The following is a 15,729-nucleotide window of genomic DNA, read 5'->3' on the forward strand; positions in this document are numbered from 1 at the left end:
TGGTTAGGAGTCCTGGGATCAAGCCCCAGCTCTATCTTTGATTGGCTCTGTGGCCTTGGCCAAGTCACTTCACCTCTCTGAACCTCAATTTTTTTTCATCTATAATGAGAATCTTTCCTATCTGCTTTACAGAGTTATTGAGAGAATCAAATGTAACTATATAAGGAAAGTCACTTTGAAAGTTGTAAATTTGTATACAATCATGGGAGGGAGCATTATGTTCTCCTTTGATGTATTAGCGGATTTTAAAACTAAAATTTTATTTCATTTTAGAGACAGAGTCTCACTACATTGCCCAGGTGGAAGTACAGTGGCTACACACAGGCATGATCATAGTGCACTACAGCCTGGAGTTCCTAACCTCAAGTGATCCTCCTGCCTCAGCCTCCCGAGTATCTGGGACTACAGGCATATGCAGCAGAAGATTGCTTTAAAAAAAAAAAAAAGATGGCTCTGGGCTTCGGAGACTTATTTGTATACAATGCTGGGGAATTATGGTGTAAGCCATCCAGGTAAAGCATGAGATATTATAAAAAGAGGCATACTTGTAGCACTCAAAATTAACTCTTTATTAGCCAATTCAGTGGAATAACTTAACCCCCAAATGTTAAATACCAGCATTTATCCTGCAATGTGACTGAGGCCAGGGAATTTAATCAGCCCAAACTTTAAGCTGTAAGAATTTTACCCTGACAATGTATATTGATAGCTTATCTTCACAGGTGTGGGACAAAGGACAAAACTCAAACTCATCCCTCTGCTCACCTGAGACAAATGCATATTTGATTGCTTCTTCTGATGTAAAAATGCAGATTCACTGAGGAAGATGAAGGCATAAGTGACTATTCCTCTACCCCCTCTCACATGTAAATTGTGTATTCAGTGAAAGGCTGATCAAAGACTCAAAAAAATGCAACCATTTGTCTCTTATCTTCCCACACCTTTAAAAAATGTGGTCATCTTTCCCCAATATCCGCCTTTTCCCCCTTTAGACATTGAAGCCCTCAAAATTATCTTTGGAGAAAGGCACAGACCTGCCTCCCAGGTGCACATCCTTAACCATGGCAAAATAAAATTTCCAAATTGTTTCTGACCTGTCTTAGGTACTTTTCTGGTTTACAAACTCAACAACAAAAAGATAAATAACCCAATTAACAAATGGGCAAAGGAGAAATAGATATTTCTCCAAAGAAGATACACAAATGGCTAACAAGCACATGAAAAGATACTTAACATCATTATTTACTAGAGAAATGCAAATCAAAACCACAATGAGATACTATTTCACACCCACTAGCATGACTATAATTTTTTTAAAACAGGAACCTAACAAGTGTTAGCCAGGATGTGGAGAGATTGGAACCCTCATACATTGCTAGTGGGGATGTAATGTAAAGTGGTACTGCTGTTGGGGAAAACAGTTTGGTAGTTCCTCAAAAACTTAAACATAGAGTTACCACATGACCCAGCAATTCCACTCCTAGGTATATACCCAAAAGAATTGAAAACAGGTGTTCAAACAAAAATTTGTCCAAGAATGTTCATAATAGCACTATACACAATAACCAAAAGGTAGATAGGACACAAGTGTCTATCAATGGATGAATGGCTAAACAAAATGTGGTACATCCATATAATGAAGTATTATTTAGTCATAAATAGAAATGAAGTACTGATAAATGTCACGACATGGATGAACCTCAAACACATTATGCTAAGTGAAAGAAGCCGGCACAAAAGCCACATATTGTATGATTCCATTTACGTGAAATATCCAGAGTAGGCAAGTACAGAGATAGAAAGCAGAATAGTTGTTGTCAGGGGCTGATGGGAGATACGAATGGTGAATGACTGCTTAATAGGAACGGGGTTTCCATTTTGGAGAACCAAACAGGTTCTGGACGTTGATAGTGGTGATGATTGTACAACATTGTGAATGTATGTACTGTCACTGAATTGTATACTTTAAAATGGTTAAAATGGTAAATTTTATGTGATCTGTATTTTACTACAATAAAAAATGTTATCTAATTCAATCCTTCCACTAGTTCAGATTATACATCCCAATTCATCTGATTAAGTGGCATTCTGCAGAAAATACTTGTAGTCATAGCCCAGATCCATAAAACAATAAGCATCCATCCACCTACTACCAGTCTGTGCTTTAACTTTGGTTTTAACCTAATTTCTTTGTTGACATATCTAACTGAGGGCTGCTTCACTTCATAGGATCTTTTAACATCAAAATAGAGTTTTGTTCTGACTGGCCAATTCTCTTCCCTATAAATTAGGTTTCTGTTTACTTTTTATTTCCAAAGGTTAATCATTCTAAACTCTACCTCACTCTCAGAGCCTTTTCAAGTTCACCAACAACCAATTCAATTAAACACACATTAGTTTGAGAATGGAAGTGTTGACATGAGCACACACTACTATACGCTGATTGATATTATCTGGTTGACAAACCTAGACATATGAAATAGACACATCGCCCTCTCACGTGTCAACTGATTTTTCACATGGATATGTGTCTATCAAATAATACTATATGTCCTAACCTCTGATATTTTTTGGATTTCTAAGTGTAGAGTCTATGCTTCAGTAAAAGTCTGTATTTTTATCTTCATGAAATAACTCAAAACATCTGCAAACTATTATTTTTTCGAAAATACTATCTTCCCTTGCTTATACATTAAAATGGTGATTATTTGGTTTGTAGAATTGGATGGAAAACCACCATGCAAATCAAAAGCCAAGAATGTCAGGTCCTTCCCCAATCATCCCCCTAGTGTTGAGCTCCAGCGGGAGAATAGATGATACAAGAAGAAGTTATGCCTCTGATCTGTGAGGCCCCTCAACCTGTCCCTTAATATATACTCACCTGAGTCGCTGTCAAACTCTTATGTGGTAAAGCCTTCTTTTGTGGATTCTTAGGTGACTCATGATCGAGAGAGATTTCTACCAAGTTCTTAGAAATTATTTCAGGTTGGATAACAGGTGGGATGATGCTGAGTCGGCGTCGGCGTGATGGTGGGTTCTGTCAAGAGGGAGAATAGAAGGAACAATTTAAAACCTGTGCTCTCTTCCTCAAATTAGTGGTTTTCTCTTATTCTTTAATAAGAGTAAGGAATCCAAAGTTGATTGAAGGACTAAGAATCCAAAGTGAAAAAAATAAGCCCAGGGAAGAATTTCCTACCTCCCCGTCTTCATTCCTAGTACCTACTCAAACCAAAGACTACTAGCCTTGATTTCCCCTCTGGGGTGCTGCACACTTTTGCCAATCCCCAAACAAAGACAGAAACATCAAATTGCTTGTTCGTGCAAGATCAGAATCCTGATGTTATCTCCTTACTGATGTTAAATACAAATCTCATTTAGTTCTGATCTTTGTTTTAATGTCTGAATTTGACTTTGGAAGTCCGGTTCTCATAGAGGCGAGTCTTTGAGTTATGACCTGGAATTGGCATCCAAACTGCACTCTTTGCTCCTATTATTCAAGGAATTATTTGGATTGAATCTTGACTGTGTTAGTTGCTTATCTTAATCATGTCAATAATGATTTTCTGGGATTTTAAAGAAAATCTACAGAATTTAAAAATCTATAGATTTTAAAGAAAATCTATGGAATGGTTTCCTAAAGGGACAAAAATTTATCATTTGGGCTTTCCTTGGGATTCAGCAGACAATTTAGTTGATTCCATTTTGAAGAAAATGGTACACTTGACTTTGAGGCACTGGTCCCTGCCATGGTCCTCTTGATGTGGGTCAGAATCCCTGCTTTTTATCTTTAACAAATACTGGCTAAGCATCTACAATGCATTACACCCCATTCCAGGAAATGGGCCTACAACAATAAACAAAACAAATTCTTGCGGTCATGAAGCTGACATACTTGCTTCTGTTGTAGACTCTGCTCAGCTCAGGGCAGATAGCCTTCAGACAATGTAGCCAAAGAAGGAACCACAGCGAAGCTTACAAAGGTTATGCTCCTGGGGTGCTCCTGGCCAGTGTCTCCAGTGCTTCCTTATTACTACCAGGCCCCATTGGGAGCTCTTGGGGAGAGGCCATATCAACCAATTCCAAGCCCAGCTTTAATAATAATAATTACAATAATGACAACTAACTTTTACTAAGAGCTTACAATGTGCTAAGCAGAGAGTGCTCTCCATAGATACATCTCACTGAAGCCTCACAACAATTCTTTGAAGCATTTGCTATTGTGGGCTCCATTTTACGGATGGGGAAAACAAAATTTGAGAGATGATGTAACCTGCCCTAATTCTTTCAGTGGCAGAGCAAGCATTTGAAAGGTCTGTCCAGCTTGATAGCCCTTGTTCTTGATCACTGTGAACTCGTGTCTCCTAATTATAAGAGCCAGAAAAGGGAGAGCTCATACTGAAGCCCAAGTTCAAGACGTTTAAAGGCAACAACCAGAACATGTGGTGTGCCTGCTTCCTTAAGAAGGGCTGAGGGACAGTCAAGCCCGTGAGCAGTAAGAAAAACTGTTTTGAAGTCTCAGTTTCTTAAATGACTAAATTCAATTTGATTCAACAACAGCAAGATGCTAATAATCTGCCATTGTATCTTTTTAACTATTTGTGCTCAAATAAAGGGAACAGAAAATGTCTTGGAGAGTAATGTAGGCATCCACATTCCTAACACTTCAGATAGGACATCAGGTGAAAATCTGGCAGGAAATAAAATTGGCTGAGTGTCAGTATTTCTGACATAACTGTATACCTGGATTTCTTCTTTAACAATCTCCTCGTTGTTCTGAATGTCACTTAATCCATTAGAATCCTGCCCCTTCAAGGGAATTGACCCCACTGGCCAATTTCACGCTTGCCCCAGCTTTTATGTAGCACTGGGTGTCAGGACCCTTGACTTAATGCTATCAACCATCCTTCCATTGGGGTTGTCATTTTGGTACTTAAGGGAAATTTCCCATGCAAAGGTCAGGTTGGTTGTTGATAACTTAGGTCCTATTAATACCCTATGTTGTCTTCAGCCTTGTTTTCCAGGGTATCAACTAAGGGATCAGGCCAAAAGTGTGAGGTATAGGCCCAAGCCAAACATTTAAGAAAGCTTGCCTTTAGGCTATTGTGGCCTTGCCCAACCACTTCCTTGTGAGAAGTAATGCCCCTAGAATATTTTCCTTTAATTTTCACAAAAAATAATTTTTTTAAAAAAATGGAATATCTCTGCTATATGAGTCTCTCTGTTGCTGGGACTTAGAGAGGAGGGGAAAGAAGGAGGAGTCCAAGAAACCAGTTTCCTCTTTCTGAATGTGAGAACCCTGTGCCACTTGGTCATGGTCATGAGGCTGCAGGGAGTGTAACTATGGAGGTGAGTGAAAGCTAGTGTTGATGTTTAAAACTGAAGATTGAATAGTTCATGGAAGTGACTTTTCCTGCTGTAGTACAAGAGGGAAATAGTCTTCTGACCCTAGGGGCTGCTTAACAACTTTAGGGTCAACACCATTAGTGTCTATCTCAGTGTTTTCTCCTCTATAGCTAATGGATCCAGAAGAAAGGAAACCAGAGTGAGAGATGTGGGGTCTTAACAGACATGTCAGAAATAAGCCCCACTTACCTCTTGCCAAATGGAAAATAATCATCTCTCCAGTGGAGAAGGGTCTCCTCCTTGTTCTCTTCCCACTTACACAGGGACCTTTGGGCATAATTCCACCCACAGGCTGAGACGGGGAAGGCAGCTGTTAAGGGTTGTCTCCTTGACAATATCTTCAGCTCCCCCTGAAGCATTTCTGGATCAGAGCTATACTCTGACTGAGCAATGGATCCCTACCATAAGTTTAGGATTAGCTGGAGGCAAGATGCTACATACATGCTACATTATGTAGGTGCTAAGGTGTACCCTTCTTTCTGTCCAGGCAGGTATAAAGAAGTTGAGCATCTTGGGGTAATGGAAAGATCATGGGGTTTGAGTTTAATACACCTGGGTCAGATTTCCAAGTCTACAATTTACTACCAGGGTGGGCTTGAGCAATATCTTTAACTTCTCTGAGTCTTCATTCAATCCTCACAAGCAACCCTTTGAGGTAGATGTTAATATTATACCCACTGTAGATGAGGAAAAGAAGGCCCAGAGAAGTTAATCAACTAGCCCAGGGGTCACACAGCCAGTAAGTGGCAAAGTAGGAATTCAAGCATAGATCTGTCTTTCTGACTCAGCTGCCCATGCTCTGAACAATTCCACTTTGTTACCTCAGTGATCTTGGGGCCAGCAACCCAGACTGCACTTGTAGGCACATTTTGAAGCACAGCTCCTGACATGGCTCCAGACACAACTCCAGGAACCTTACTCCTAGGTTTAGGCAGAGTTCTGGAAATATGGGATCTCTGTATAAGAGAGAGAGAAAAAAACTTGAGGATTGGTATGCCAGCACATAAACAGTGGAATGTCGCAGCCAAAATAATTATTCTTATGGTGTGTTAAGAGAAGTGAATATAGGCCAGGCACGGTGGCTCGCGCATGTAATCCCAGCACTTTGAGAGGCCAAGGCGGGAGGGTTGCTTGGGCCCAGGAGTTTGAGACCAGCCTGGGCAACATGGTGAAACCCTGTCTCCACAAAAAGTACCAAAAAATCATCCAGGCGTTACAGGCCTGTAGTCCCAGCTACTCGGGAAGCTGAGCTGCGAGGATCACCTGAGCCTGGGAAGTTGAGTCTGCAGTGAGCCATGATCATGCCACTGCACTCCAGCCTAGGTGACAAGAGTGAGACCTGTCTCAAAAAAAAAAAAAAAAGAAGTGAATATGGCAATACTAATCAACACTGTGTGCCAGGTAATAGGCACATTATATATTTATACATTCTGTCACTCAAGGCTTACAACAGCCCTGTGGGGGTAGGATCAGCTGAGAAGCAGAAACAAGTTCCCACTCCTTTTAATTTTGGCAGGGTTAGAGTAGGGAACAGAAGAGAAGTAGTCCAATTAGACACTGATGCTCGAGTCCACTATTACCTGCTGAGGTCTGCCTCTCTGGGGATCCATAGAAGGAAACATTTTACTTGCTGATCTTTCAGGCTCAGGACCCAACATGAAGATGCTATCATGGGATAGGGCTTTGCTCCCCATGCTGCTCTTGGCCCTGGACAGAAAGGAAAGGTCTTGTAAAAGCAACCCAAGGGCCATGGGAACTGAAGACAAATGTATATTCATAATATGGCCTACCATAGATACCTCAGAAGGAGAGCAGGGATGCATATGTGCTGACATAGAAAGTGGCTCATGAGATAGTAAGTGAAAAAGATAATAGTATGGTCCCATTTAATATATACACACATATATAGTTCATATTCAAAGAAAAAAGTCTAGAAGGATATCCACAAATTGTTAGAGGTGGTTCCCTCTGAGGAATGGTGCACTAGGGACAGGAATGAAATTTTCATTTTCTACTTCATGTCCTTCTGTATAATTTTAATTTTTACATTATGAGCACATATCCTTTTTACATAACAGTCTTACTGAGATATAGTTTACATGCCATACATTTTGCCCATTTAAAGTATATAATTCAATAGTGGCAATTCCGGGGAATGGGAGGAAAGGCCATGAGTTTTGTTATTATTACAGTGAGAATTATAAAAGATCTTTCACATCCAAATTTCTCTCGTGATTTTGTTTTGATTTTAAAAAATATCAAAGATCTTCACAGATACACAAGGCTTTAATTCATCAGATCCTTTCCTCTTTCACACAAGAGCTCTACAATATATCTATCCTATTTTCAAAGTCATCCTATGTACCACCTGCACCTCCCTTCCCCAAGCTTTCTAAATCCAGATGAAAATACCTTCTGATTGGGAATGGTGCCAGGTTGATGATAATTACATGTTAAGAAAAATCAGAAGAAAGATAAAAACAAATGAAAGGCTAAAGACATGAAAGACTCCTTTTTGGAGTGTGGTAATGTATTTTACCTTTAAAAAATTTCAACCAAAGACATCACAGGAAGAGCAAACTACAGACCAATATCTCTTATGAATATAGATGCAAAAATCCTCAATAACACACTCACGAACTGAATCCAACAGCATATAAAAAGAATTGTATACCATGACAAAGTAGGATTTACAAGGAATGATTGGCTTAATGTATGAAAATCAGTGAATGCCAAACACTGTATCAATAGAATAAAAACAAAAACTATATGACCATTTCAATAGATGCAGAAAAAACATTTGTAAAATTCAACACCCTTCCATGTTAAATGCACTCAATCTTGATAGAAGATATCTGTGACAAACCACGGCTAATATCATGGTGAAGGCTGGATATATTCCCCCTAAGATCAGGAACAAGACAAGGATGACTGCTTTTATCATTTCTATTCGACACTGTATGGGAGATTATAGACCGGGAAATTAGGTAAGAAAATGAAATTAATGCCATCCAGAATGGAAAGGAAGAAGTGAAATTATCTCTATTCACAGATGACATAATTTTGTATATAAAACTCTTAATGAATACACTAAAAATGACTAGAAGATATGAATTCATCAAAGTTGAAGGATGCAAGTGTATTTCTATACACTTGCAATGAACAATCTGAAAATGAAATTAAGAAAACACTTCCCTTTACAATAGCAACAAAAGAATAAAAACTTAAAAGTCAATTTAACAAAAGATGTGCAAAACTCATAATCTGAAAACTATAAGACACTGATGAGAAAAAATGCCAAAGTCCTGAATAAATGAGAGGAAATCCCATGTTCATTCATTGGAAGACTTAAACTTGTTAAGATGGCAGTACTTCACAAAATGATCTACAGATTCAATGCAATAGCTACTGAATTTCATGCTGGCTTTTTTTTTTCCAGAAAATTGATCTTAAAATTCATAGTGAAATGCAAGGGACCACAAATAGCCAAAATAATCTTGAACAAGAAGAACAAAGTTGGATAACTTATACTTCAATTTCAAAGCTTACTATAAAACTACAGTAATCAAGACAGTGTAGCACTAGCATAAAGATAGACATATAGATCAATGAAATAGAGTTGAGAGTTCAGAAATGAACCTATACATCTATGGTTGATTTTCAGCAAGGGTGCCAAGACTATTCAATGAAAAAAGAATAGTCTCTTCAACATATGGTGCTGGAGCAACTGGGTATCCACATGCAAAAGAATTAAGTTGGACCTTTATCTCACACCATATATAAAAATACTATAAAGACACATGCACATGTATGTTTATTGCAGCACTATTCACAATAGCAAAGACTTGGAACCAACCCAAGTGCCTATCAGTGATAGAGTGGATAAAGAAAATGTGGCACATATACACCATGGAATACTATGCAGCCATAAAAAATGATGAGCTCATGCCCTTTGCAGGGACATGGATGAAGCTGGAAACCATCATTCTCAGCAAACTAACACAGGAATAGAAAACCAAACACCGCATGTTGTCACTCATAAGTGGGAGCTGAACAATGAGAACACATCGACATGGGGGGTGGTACATCACACACTGGAGCCTGTTGTGGGGTGGGGGGCTAGGGGAGGGATAGCATTAGGAGAAATACCTAATGTAGATGATGGGTTGATGTGTACAGCAAACCACCATGGCACATGTATACCTATGTAACAAACCTGCACTTTCTGCACATGTATCCCAGAACTTAAAGTGTAATTTTAAAAATTAACTCAAAATGGATTAAGGGCCTAAATATGAGAGCTAAAACTATAAAATTCTTAGAAAAAACATAGGAGTAAATCTTTGTGATCTTGGATTTGGCAATGGATTTTTAGATATGACACCAGAAGCTCAAGTAACAAAAGAAAAAATAAATGGATAAATAGTGATATGGTTTGGCTCTGTGTCCCCACCCAAATTTCACGTCAAATTGTAATCCCCACATGTCGAGGGAGGAATTTGGTGGAAGGTGATTGGGTCATGGGGGCAGTTTCCCCCATGCTGTTCTCGTGATAGTGAGTGTGTTCTCATGAGAGCCGATGGCTTAAAAGTGTGTGGCATCCCCGCTTGCACTCTCTCTCCACTGCCACCATGTAAGACGTGCCTTGCTTCCCCTTTATCCTCTGCCATGATTGAACTGTGAGTCAATTAAACCTCTTTTCTTTATAAATTACCCAGTGTCAGGTAGTTCTTTATAGCAGTGAGAATGGACTAATACAAATGGATTTCATAAAAATTAAAAATGTTCGTGCATCAAAGGTTACTAGCAAGAAAATGAAAAGATGACCTACGTAATGGAAGAATATATTTGCAAATTATATATCTGATAAGTCTTGGATCTGAAACATATAAAGAACTCTTTCTTACTAATAGGAATTCTTTTTATTGAATTCTTAAGGAATTCAATAATAAAAATTTAAATAACCCAATTAGAAAATAAAAAAAGATGTGAATAGACATTTCTCCAAACAAGAAAGATATACAAATATATTTTCCAAAGATATACAAATGGCCAACAAGTACATGAAAAGATGCTCAACATCACCAGTTGGCAGGGAAATACAACTCAAAACCATAATGAGATGCCATTTCACACCCACTAGAATGGCTAGAATCAAAAATTCAATTCAGCTAATAACAAGCATTGGCAAGGTTGTGGAGAAATTGGAACACCCATACACTGCTGGTGGTGCCCCCATACATTGCTGGTGTTAAAGTGGTCCAGCCACTTTGGAAAACAGTCTAGCAGTGCCTCAAAAGGTTAAATATATAACGGCCATTTGACCCAACAATTCCACTCCTAGGTATATATCCCAGACAAATAAAAATATATATCTGCCCCCAAACTTATACACAAATGTTCACAGCAGTATTATTCACAATAGCCAAAAGGTGGAAACAACCCAAATATCCATTAACTGATGAATGGATAAAATGTGGTATAGTCATGCAATGGACAGTCAGTAGCAAAAAGGATGAAATTCTGATACATGCTACAACATGAATGAACCTTGAAAACATTATAATGAGTACAAGAAGTCAATAAGAAAAGACCAGCTTCCACTCATGTGAAATGTCCAGAATAGGTAAATCCACAGAGACAGAAAGCAGGTTAATGATTTCTAGGGCCTGGCGGGCGTTGGGGGAAGGTTGAATAGGGAGGACTGGTCAATGGGTACAGGAGTTTATTTTTGAGGTGATGAAAAAGTTCCAAAATTTATTATGATGATGATTGTACAACTCTGTGGATTTACAAAAAACGTTGAATTTTACCATTTAAGTGGTTTAATTGTATAATATATGAATTATATCTCAATAAAACTGCTACCAAAAAAGAAATCAAGTTCTTGATGCATGATTTTAAATAAATGACCCTTGAAAACATACTAAGTGAAAGGAAGCCAGTCAAAAATAGCCACATATTGTATAATTCATTCATGGGAAATGTTCACAATAGGCAAATCCATAGAGGCAGAAAGCAGATCAGTGGTTTGAAAGAGGAGAGGGGAATGGAGAATGACTGCTACTGGGTGCAGGGTTTCTTTTTAGGGTGACAAAATGTCCTAAAATTGGATAATAGTGATAGCTGCACATGCTAAAAGGTAGAACTTTGTAGTATGTGAATTATATTTCAAGAAAGCTGTTATATAGAAACATAAAAATTTTAAATGATAAAAGTTATTCCTGTTACGTAGGAGAAAATGTGTATGTTTATATAAAAGATGAGATTAGACACGAAAAAATAAAGGAAGAAAAGAAGAAAAACGCAAGTAAGCTGATACATGCTACAACATGAATGACTCTTGGAAACATGCTAAGTGAAAACATACTAAGTGAAACAACCTTTGTATGATTCCACTTACATGAAATATCCAGAATAAGAAAATTTATAGAGGCAGAAAGTAGATTAGTGGTTATTTAGGGGGGAACCTGTTAATTGGTACAGGGTTTCTTTTAGGGAGGGGTAGCAATGTTTAAAAACAGATAAAATAAACTTTAAAATGTTTAAATGCCCTTTTTGTACTTATTATCTTTATTACAAAACAATACATTTATGTTAGCACTTAAAAAAACTTCAAATGGTAACTAGAGTAGCAGCTTGGGCATTGTGGGGCTAGCACCTGCCCTGTCATTATGAGCCTGTGGGGACTTCATATGGATATATTTGATAATGACACACTATAAGGACAATCTCATGTTATGGGGATTAAAACAGAACCTGCTCTAAGATGGCTTGTGGGCCAACAGGAGAGGAGAGGAGAGAGATGTCTGCTGCTTTTTACTAAACTCCTACTTAGCTTTTCCCTATAAAACTCTGCTATCCAGGTGGCCCTGGTGTTGGAAACAACGTAGTCTGCTTTATAAAACAGCAGTCCAGCAGAAAATTACTGTGACTCTCTAGATAAAGATAAACACTTAATGGATATATATATGATTGATCCAGCATTGAGAATGTAATGTTTCCAGACATCTCTATATACACGCATATGCTCAGTATGCACATACAACACGCTTTCATTCACTGCTGCTCTATGATCTACTGGCTCAAATCAGGTTCAGAACCAGTGTAGCATCTGTGACTACCTTGCCTCCTCTGCTTTTTGCAGAAAAACTGAGAGGAAATCTTGGGCTATGAGTGGGCTTAGAAATGTCTCTCATTTCCATGCTGTGCATTAACCAAAGTGAAATGGTTGAATTGGCTCTATAGTGCCAAGCCCTCCCTGATCAAAACATTAAATTAGCACCAGTTGTGGCCAAGTCTGTCAGAAATGAAAACTCTTGTCCACTTAACATATCTTGTGCTCATTGATCTGTTCCCTGGAGGCGAAAATAAAAATAAAAATAAAAACTCCCAAACAAAATCTCAGCCTTAATTAAGGGCAGTGAAGTATATTATTACAACAGCACTCATTAAGAAATCAAATGAAGGAACGGGATTTGTCCATTCCATCAGATACGGCTTAATACAGTCTTGGAAATAGATGCTGGTCCTATGGTACAGGCCAGGGGAAGGCTGGTCATAAGTTTCGTTATGACTAATTGCTTCAGTGAATGAAAAAAGCTGATCTCCCTTCTCCGGAGTGACATTTTCCAGGGTTTCTTCCCCTAGCACATTAAGCAGAAGACTGAGATCAGGGGTGATCTTCAGGCCCCCTAAGTTATATTATTTGAATTTCCTTTCACACAAAAAAATCCCCCCCTTCTCTCTCTCTCTCTCTCTCTCTCTCTCTCTCTCTCAGGTTCACATGTGCACACACTTCTGGAAAGGAAGGAACAAGTAAAAGGGAGAAATGTAGAACTTTAGCAGAGATAGTAAACCTGAATGCCCCTCCCTGACCTCCCCCTGGGTTTTAGCAGGGCTAGTCTTAGTCTTACTGAACACTGCAAGGCAATGGGCTATAATAGTATTACTTGTGAGGTACTACATAAGCCCCTCTTTCAAAACCATCTGCCCTACTCCCAGCAAGACTACTTGAAATTCCTTACACTGGATGCACTCATGAAGGTTGTTCTTAAGGAGCCATATATGATAACTATCAGGCCATTATGTTATAGAATGTATTGGGGGAGATATTGGGGACAGTATAACGTGTCAGCTAACTGCCTCATTCCCTCAAGGCTTTGCCTGGTTGGAGCGGGCAGCAGGACTGACTGGTGAGCTCTGTGGGGAGTCCAGATAAGTCTGGCATTTAAGGCCAGAAGAACAGGCCTAAGCAGAACTTCATAGAGGGGGATCTGATTGATCCAGAGACAGCTGGGAATCCTAGGTGTCCAGATAGCACAATAGGATGTGGAAATTTGGGCACTGCAGATGAATATCTGAACAGCGGTGGCAGTGGTAGCTGGAAACAGTCTTCCCCATGCCCCCTGTGACTATAGCATTTCCCCTAGTCTCCTGAAATGGAGGGAGAAAGGGATCTGGGTTGTTTGCTTGCATGTGTGTTTTTACAGCAACACAGTGATCTCATGCTCATGACCCACCCCACTCCCAGCTAGATAGCTTTACTATAGGAGGCTTTCATCACTTGTTATGAGATCTTGGCTAGATCAGTAGTCTGAGGGCCAGGCAAGCAAACCAGACCAAGCCTCCTGAATGACGTAGGCCCTTCTTACCAGATCAAACAGGCCTTCAGCTCCTCATTGGCTGCAGGCCCCACATCTCAAGTTATTTTAGTTGCGACAGGCAGGGCTTCCCTGAATATCTGCACCCTCTTATTCAGTGCTCTCAGGAAATGGGGTATGCATTTGCCATGCTCCAACCCACTGAGATGTGCAGCTCAGACAACAAACATGCATATGCACACAGAGAAAAGCACCACCCCCCTCCCCCGGACATGACTGCATTGGCAATGGCTGCAAGCCTGGCCCCCACAGGTGGGGACTTTTGGTGTCCCTGGTGATTTGGCTGCCGAAAGGTGACCTAGATCCAACTGCCTGCCTCTTCCCCTGTCCCCATCACTCTCCACCGCATCTGAGCTGACCTGGCCTTAGTTGGTTGATTTTCCCGAACGGGCTGCAGAGAAGAGATGTTAATGTTGCTGCTGGACAAGCTCAGTTCTAGCATTTCTTCTTCCTGGGTATCTTCGGCTTCTTTTTCCTTCTTCTTAACAAAAAAGCTCTTAAGGGCTTTAAATTTGCATTTCTTCTTTCCTGGAAGTGAAAAATGAAAATGAGGCAGAGTGTGATGGTAGAAGGGAAGACAGGAGAGGAAAAAGAGCCTTCATGAGAGGAACGAGGACCATGATCCCACCCAGGTGGCCTGCAGAGCTTGGACTCAACCCCAATGCTGACAGCACCCTTCAACATTCATTTGATTAGTCGTCCCCTTAATAACTCAGTAACAAAGTGTCTGAGTTACTGGTAAAAGCAGAAGCCCAGGCCACAGCTTGTGATCTCTGGGCAGCTGCTATTCAGGCCAAACTCACTAGGAATTCACTTGCCTCTCAATTTCAGCTATTAACATATACACCTCTTTCTTTGTCGTAAGAAGTTCATTCATGTGAAGCAATGATTGAGGCAATGAAAGCACTTAGTACTCCCCTGACTCTACCCCAGTGGCTGGAGTCATTGCAATCCAATAGGAGAGCCAAGCTCCCACATGTGAAAAACACTTCAGAACCCTTAGAAATCCAAGTCTAAGTGGCAGTTGATACTTCCTAGCCTGCGTGCTCAAAGGATGCAGACCCAAAGAGTGAGTGCGGTTGGTTAGTGCAGTCCAGGAACACTTCCTTGAGGAAGGAATTTATGAGCAAGGGAGATGGCCGGGAATCAGAAAGAAGAAAGGGCTGCCCAGGCGAAGAAGCTGCCTGTGTAAAAGGCATGTCAAAATCAGATACCAAAGAGTTTTTCAAGGAGTGTGTGTGTGTGTGTGTGTGTGTGTGTGTGTGTGTGTGATGATGATGATCATTGTGTGTGTTCTTCAAGTCTTGCCAATTGGTTTGGATTATCTACAGGGCTGCTGCCCTTTGCACATGCAGATAAATGAGAGTTTGCTCTATCTATAATAATTACCAGGGCAGCAGTGAGGAGTGTGAGCTTTAAATGCCCTTAAGGTGCTGTCTGTTTGGGCTTTACTTTTTTTTTTTTTTTGAGACAGAGCCTCACTCTATCACCCAGGCTGGAGTGCGATGGCATGATCACGGCCCACTGCAACTTCCACCTCCTGGGCTCAAGCGATCCTCGCACCTCGCACCTTGCACCTCAGTCCCACCCCAGTAGCTGGGACTATAAGCACGCACCACCACACCTGGCTAATTTTTGGATTTTTTGTAGAGACGACGCTCTA

The 15,729-nt window shown here is 40.0% G+C and overlaps 1 protein-coding gene across 1 annotated transcript in view; it reads right to left on the reverse strand.

Moving 5' to 3' along the window:
- The window catches only part of KIAA1210 (KIAA1210 ortholog), a 71,949-nt gene that overhangs the window by 23,458 nt on the left and 32,762 nt on the right, over window positions 1–15,729 (reverse strand). Inside the window, exons 4-7 of the mRNA XM_003812631.4 lie at window positions 14,426–14,594; window positions 6,984–7,110; window positions 6,225–6,359; window positions 2,882–3,037 (exon numbers count right to left, since the gene is read on the reverse strand). Coding sequence (XP_003812679.1) covers window positions 2,882–3,037; window positions 6,225–6,359; window positions 6,984–7,110; window positions 14,426–14,594 — 587 coding nt within the window. The remainder of the gene's footprint in view (window positions 1–2,881; window positions 3,038–6,224; window positions 6,360–6,983; window positions 7,111–14,425; window positions 14,595–15,729) is intronic.

This window comes from Pan paniscus, chromosome X (genome assembly GCF_029289425.2).
Source record: "Pan paniscus chromosome X, NHGRI_mPanPan1-v2.0_pri, whole genome shotgun sequence".
Lineage (NCBI taxonomy): Eukaryota > Metazoa > Chordata > Mammalia > Primates > Hominidae > Pan > Pan paniscus.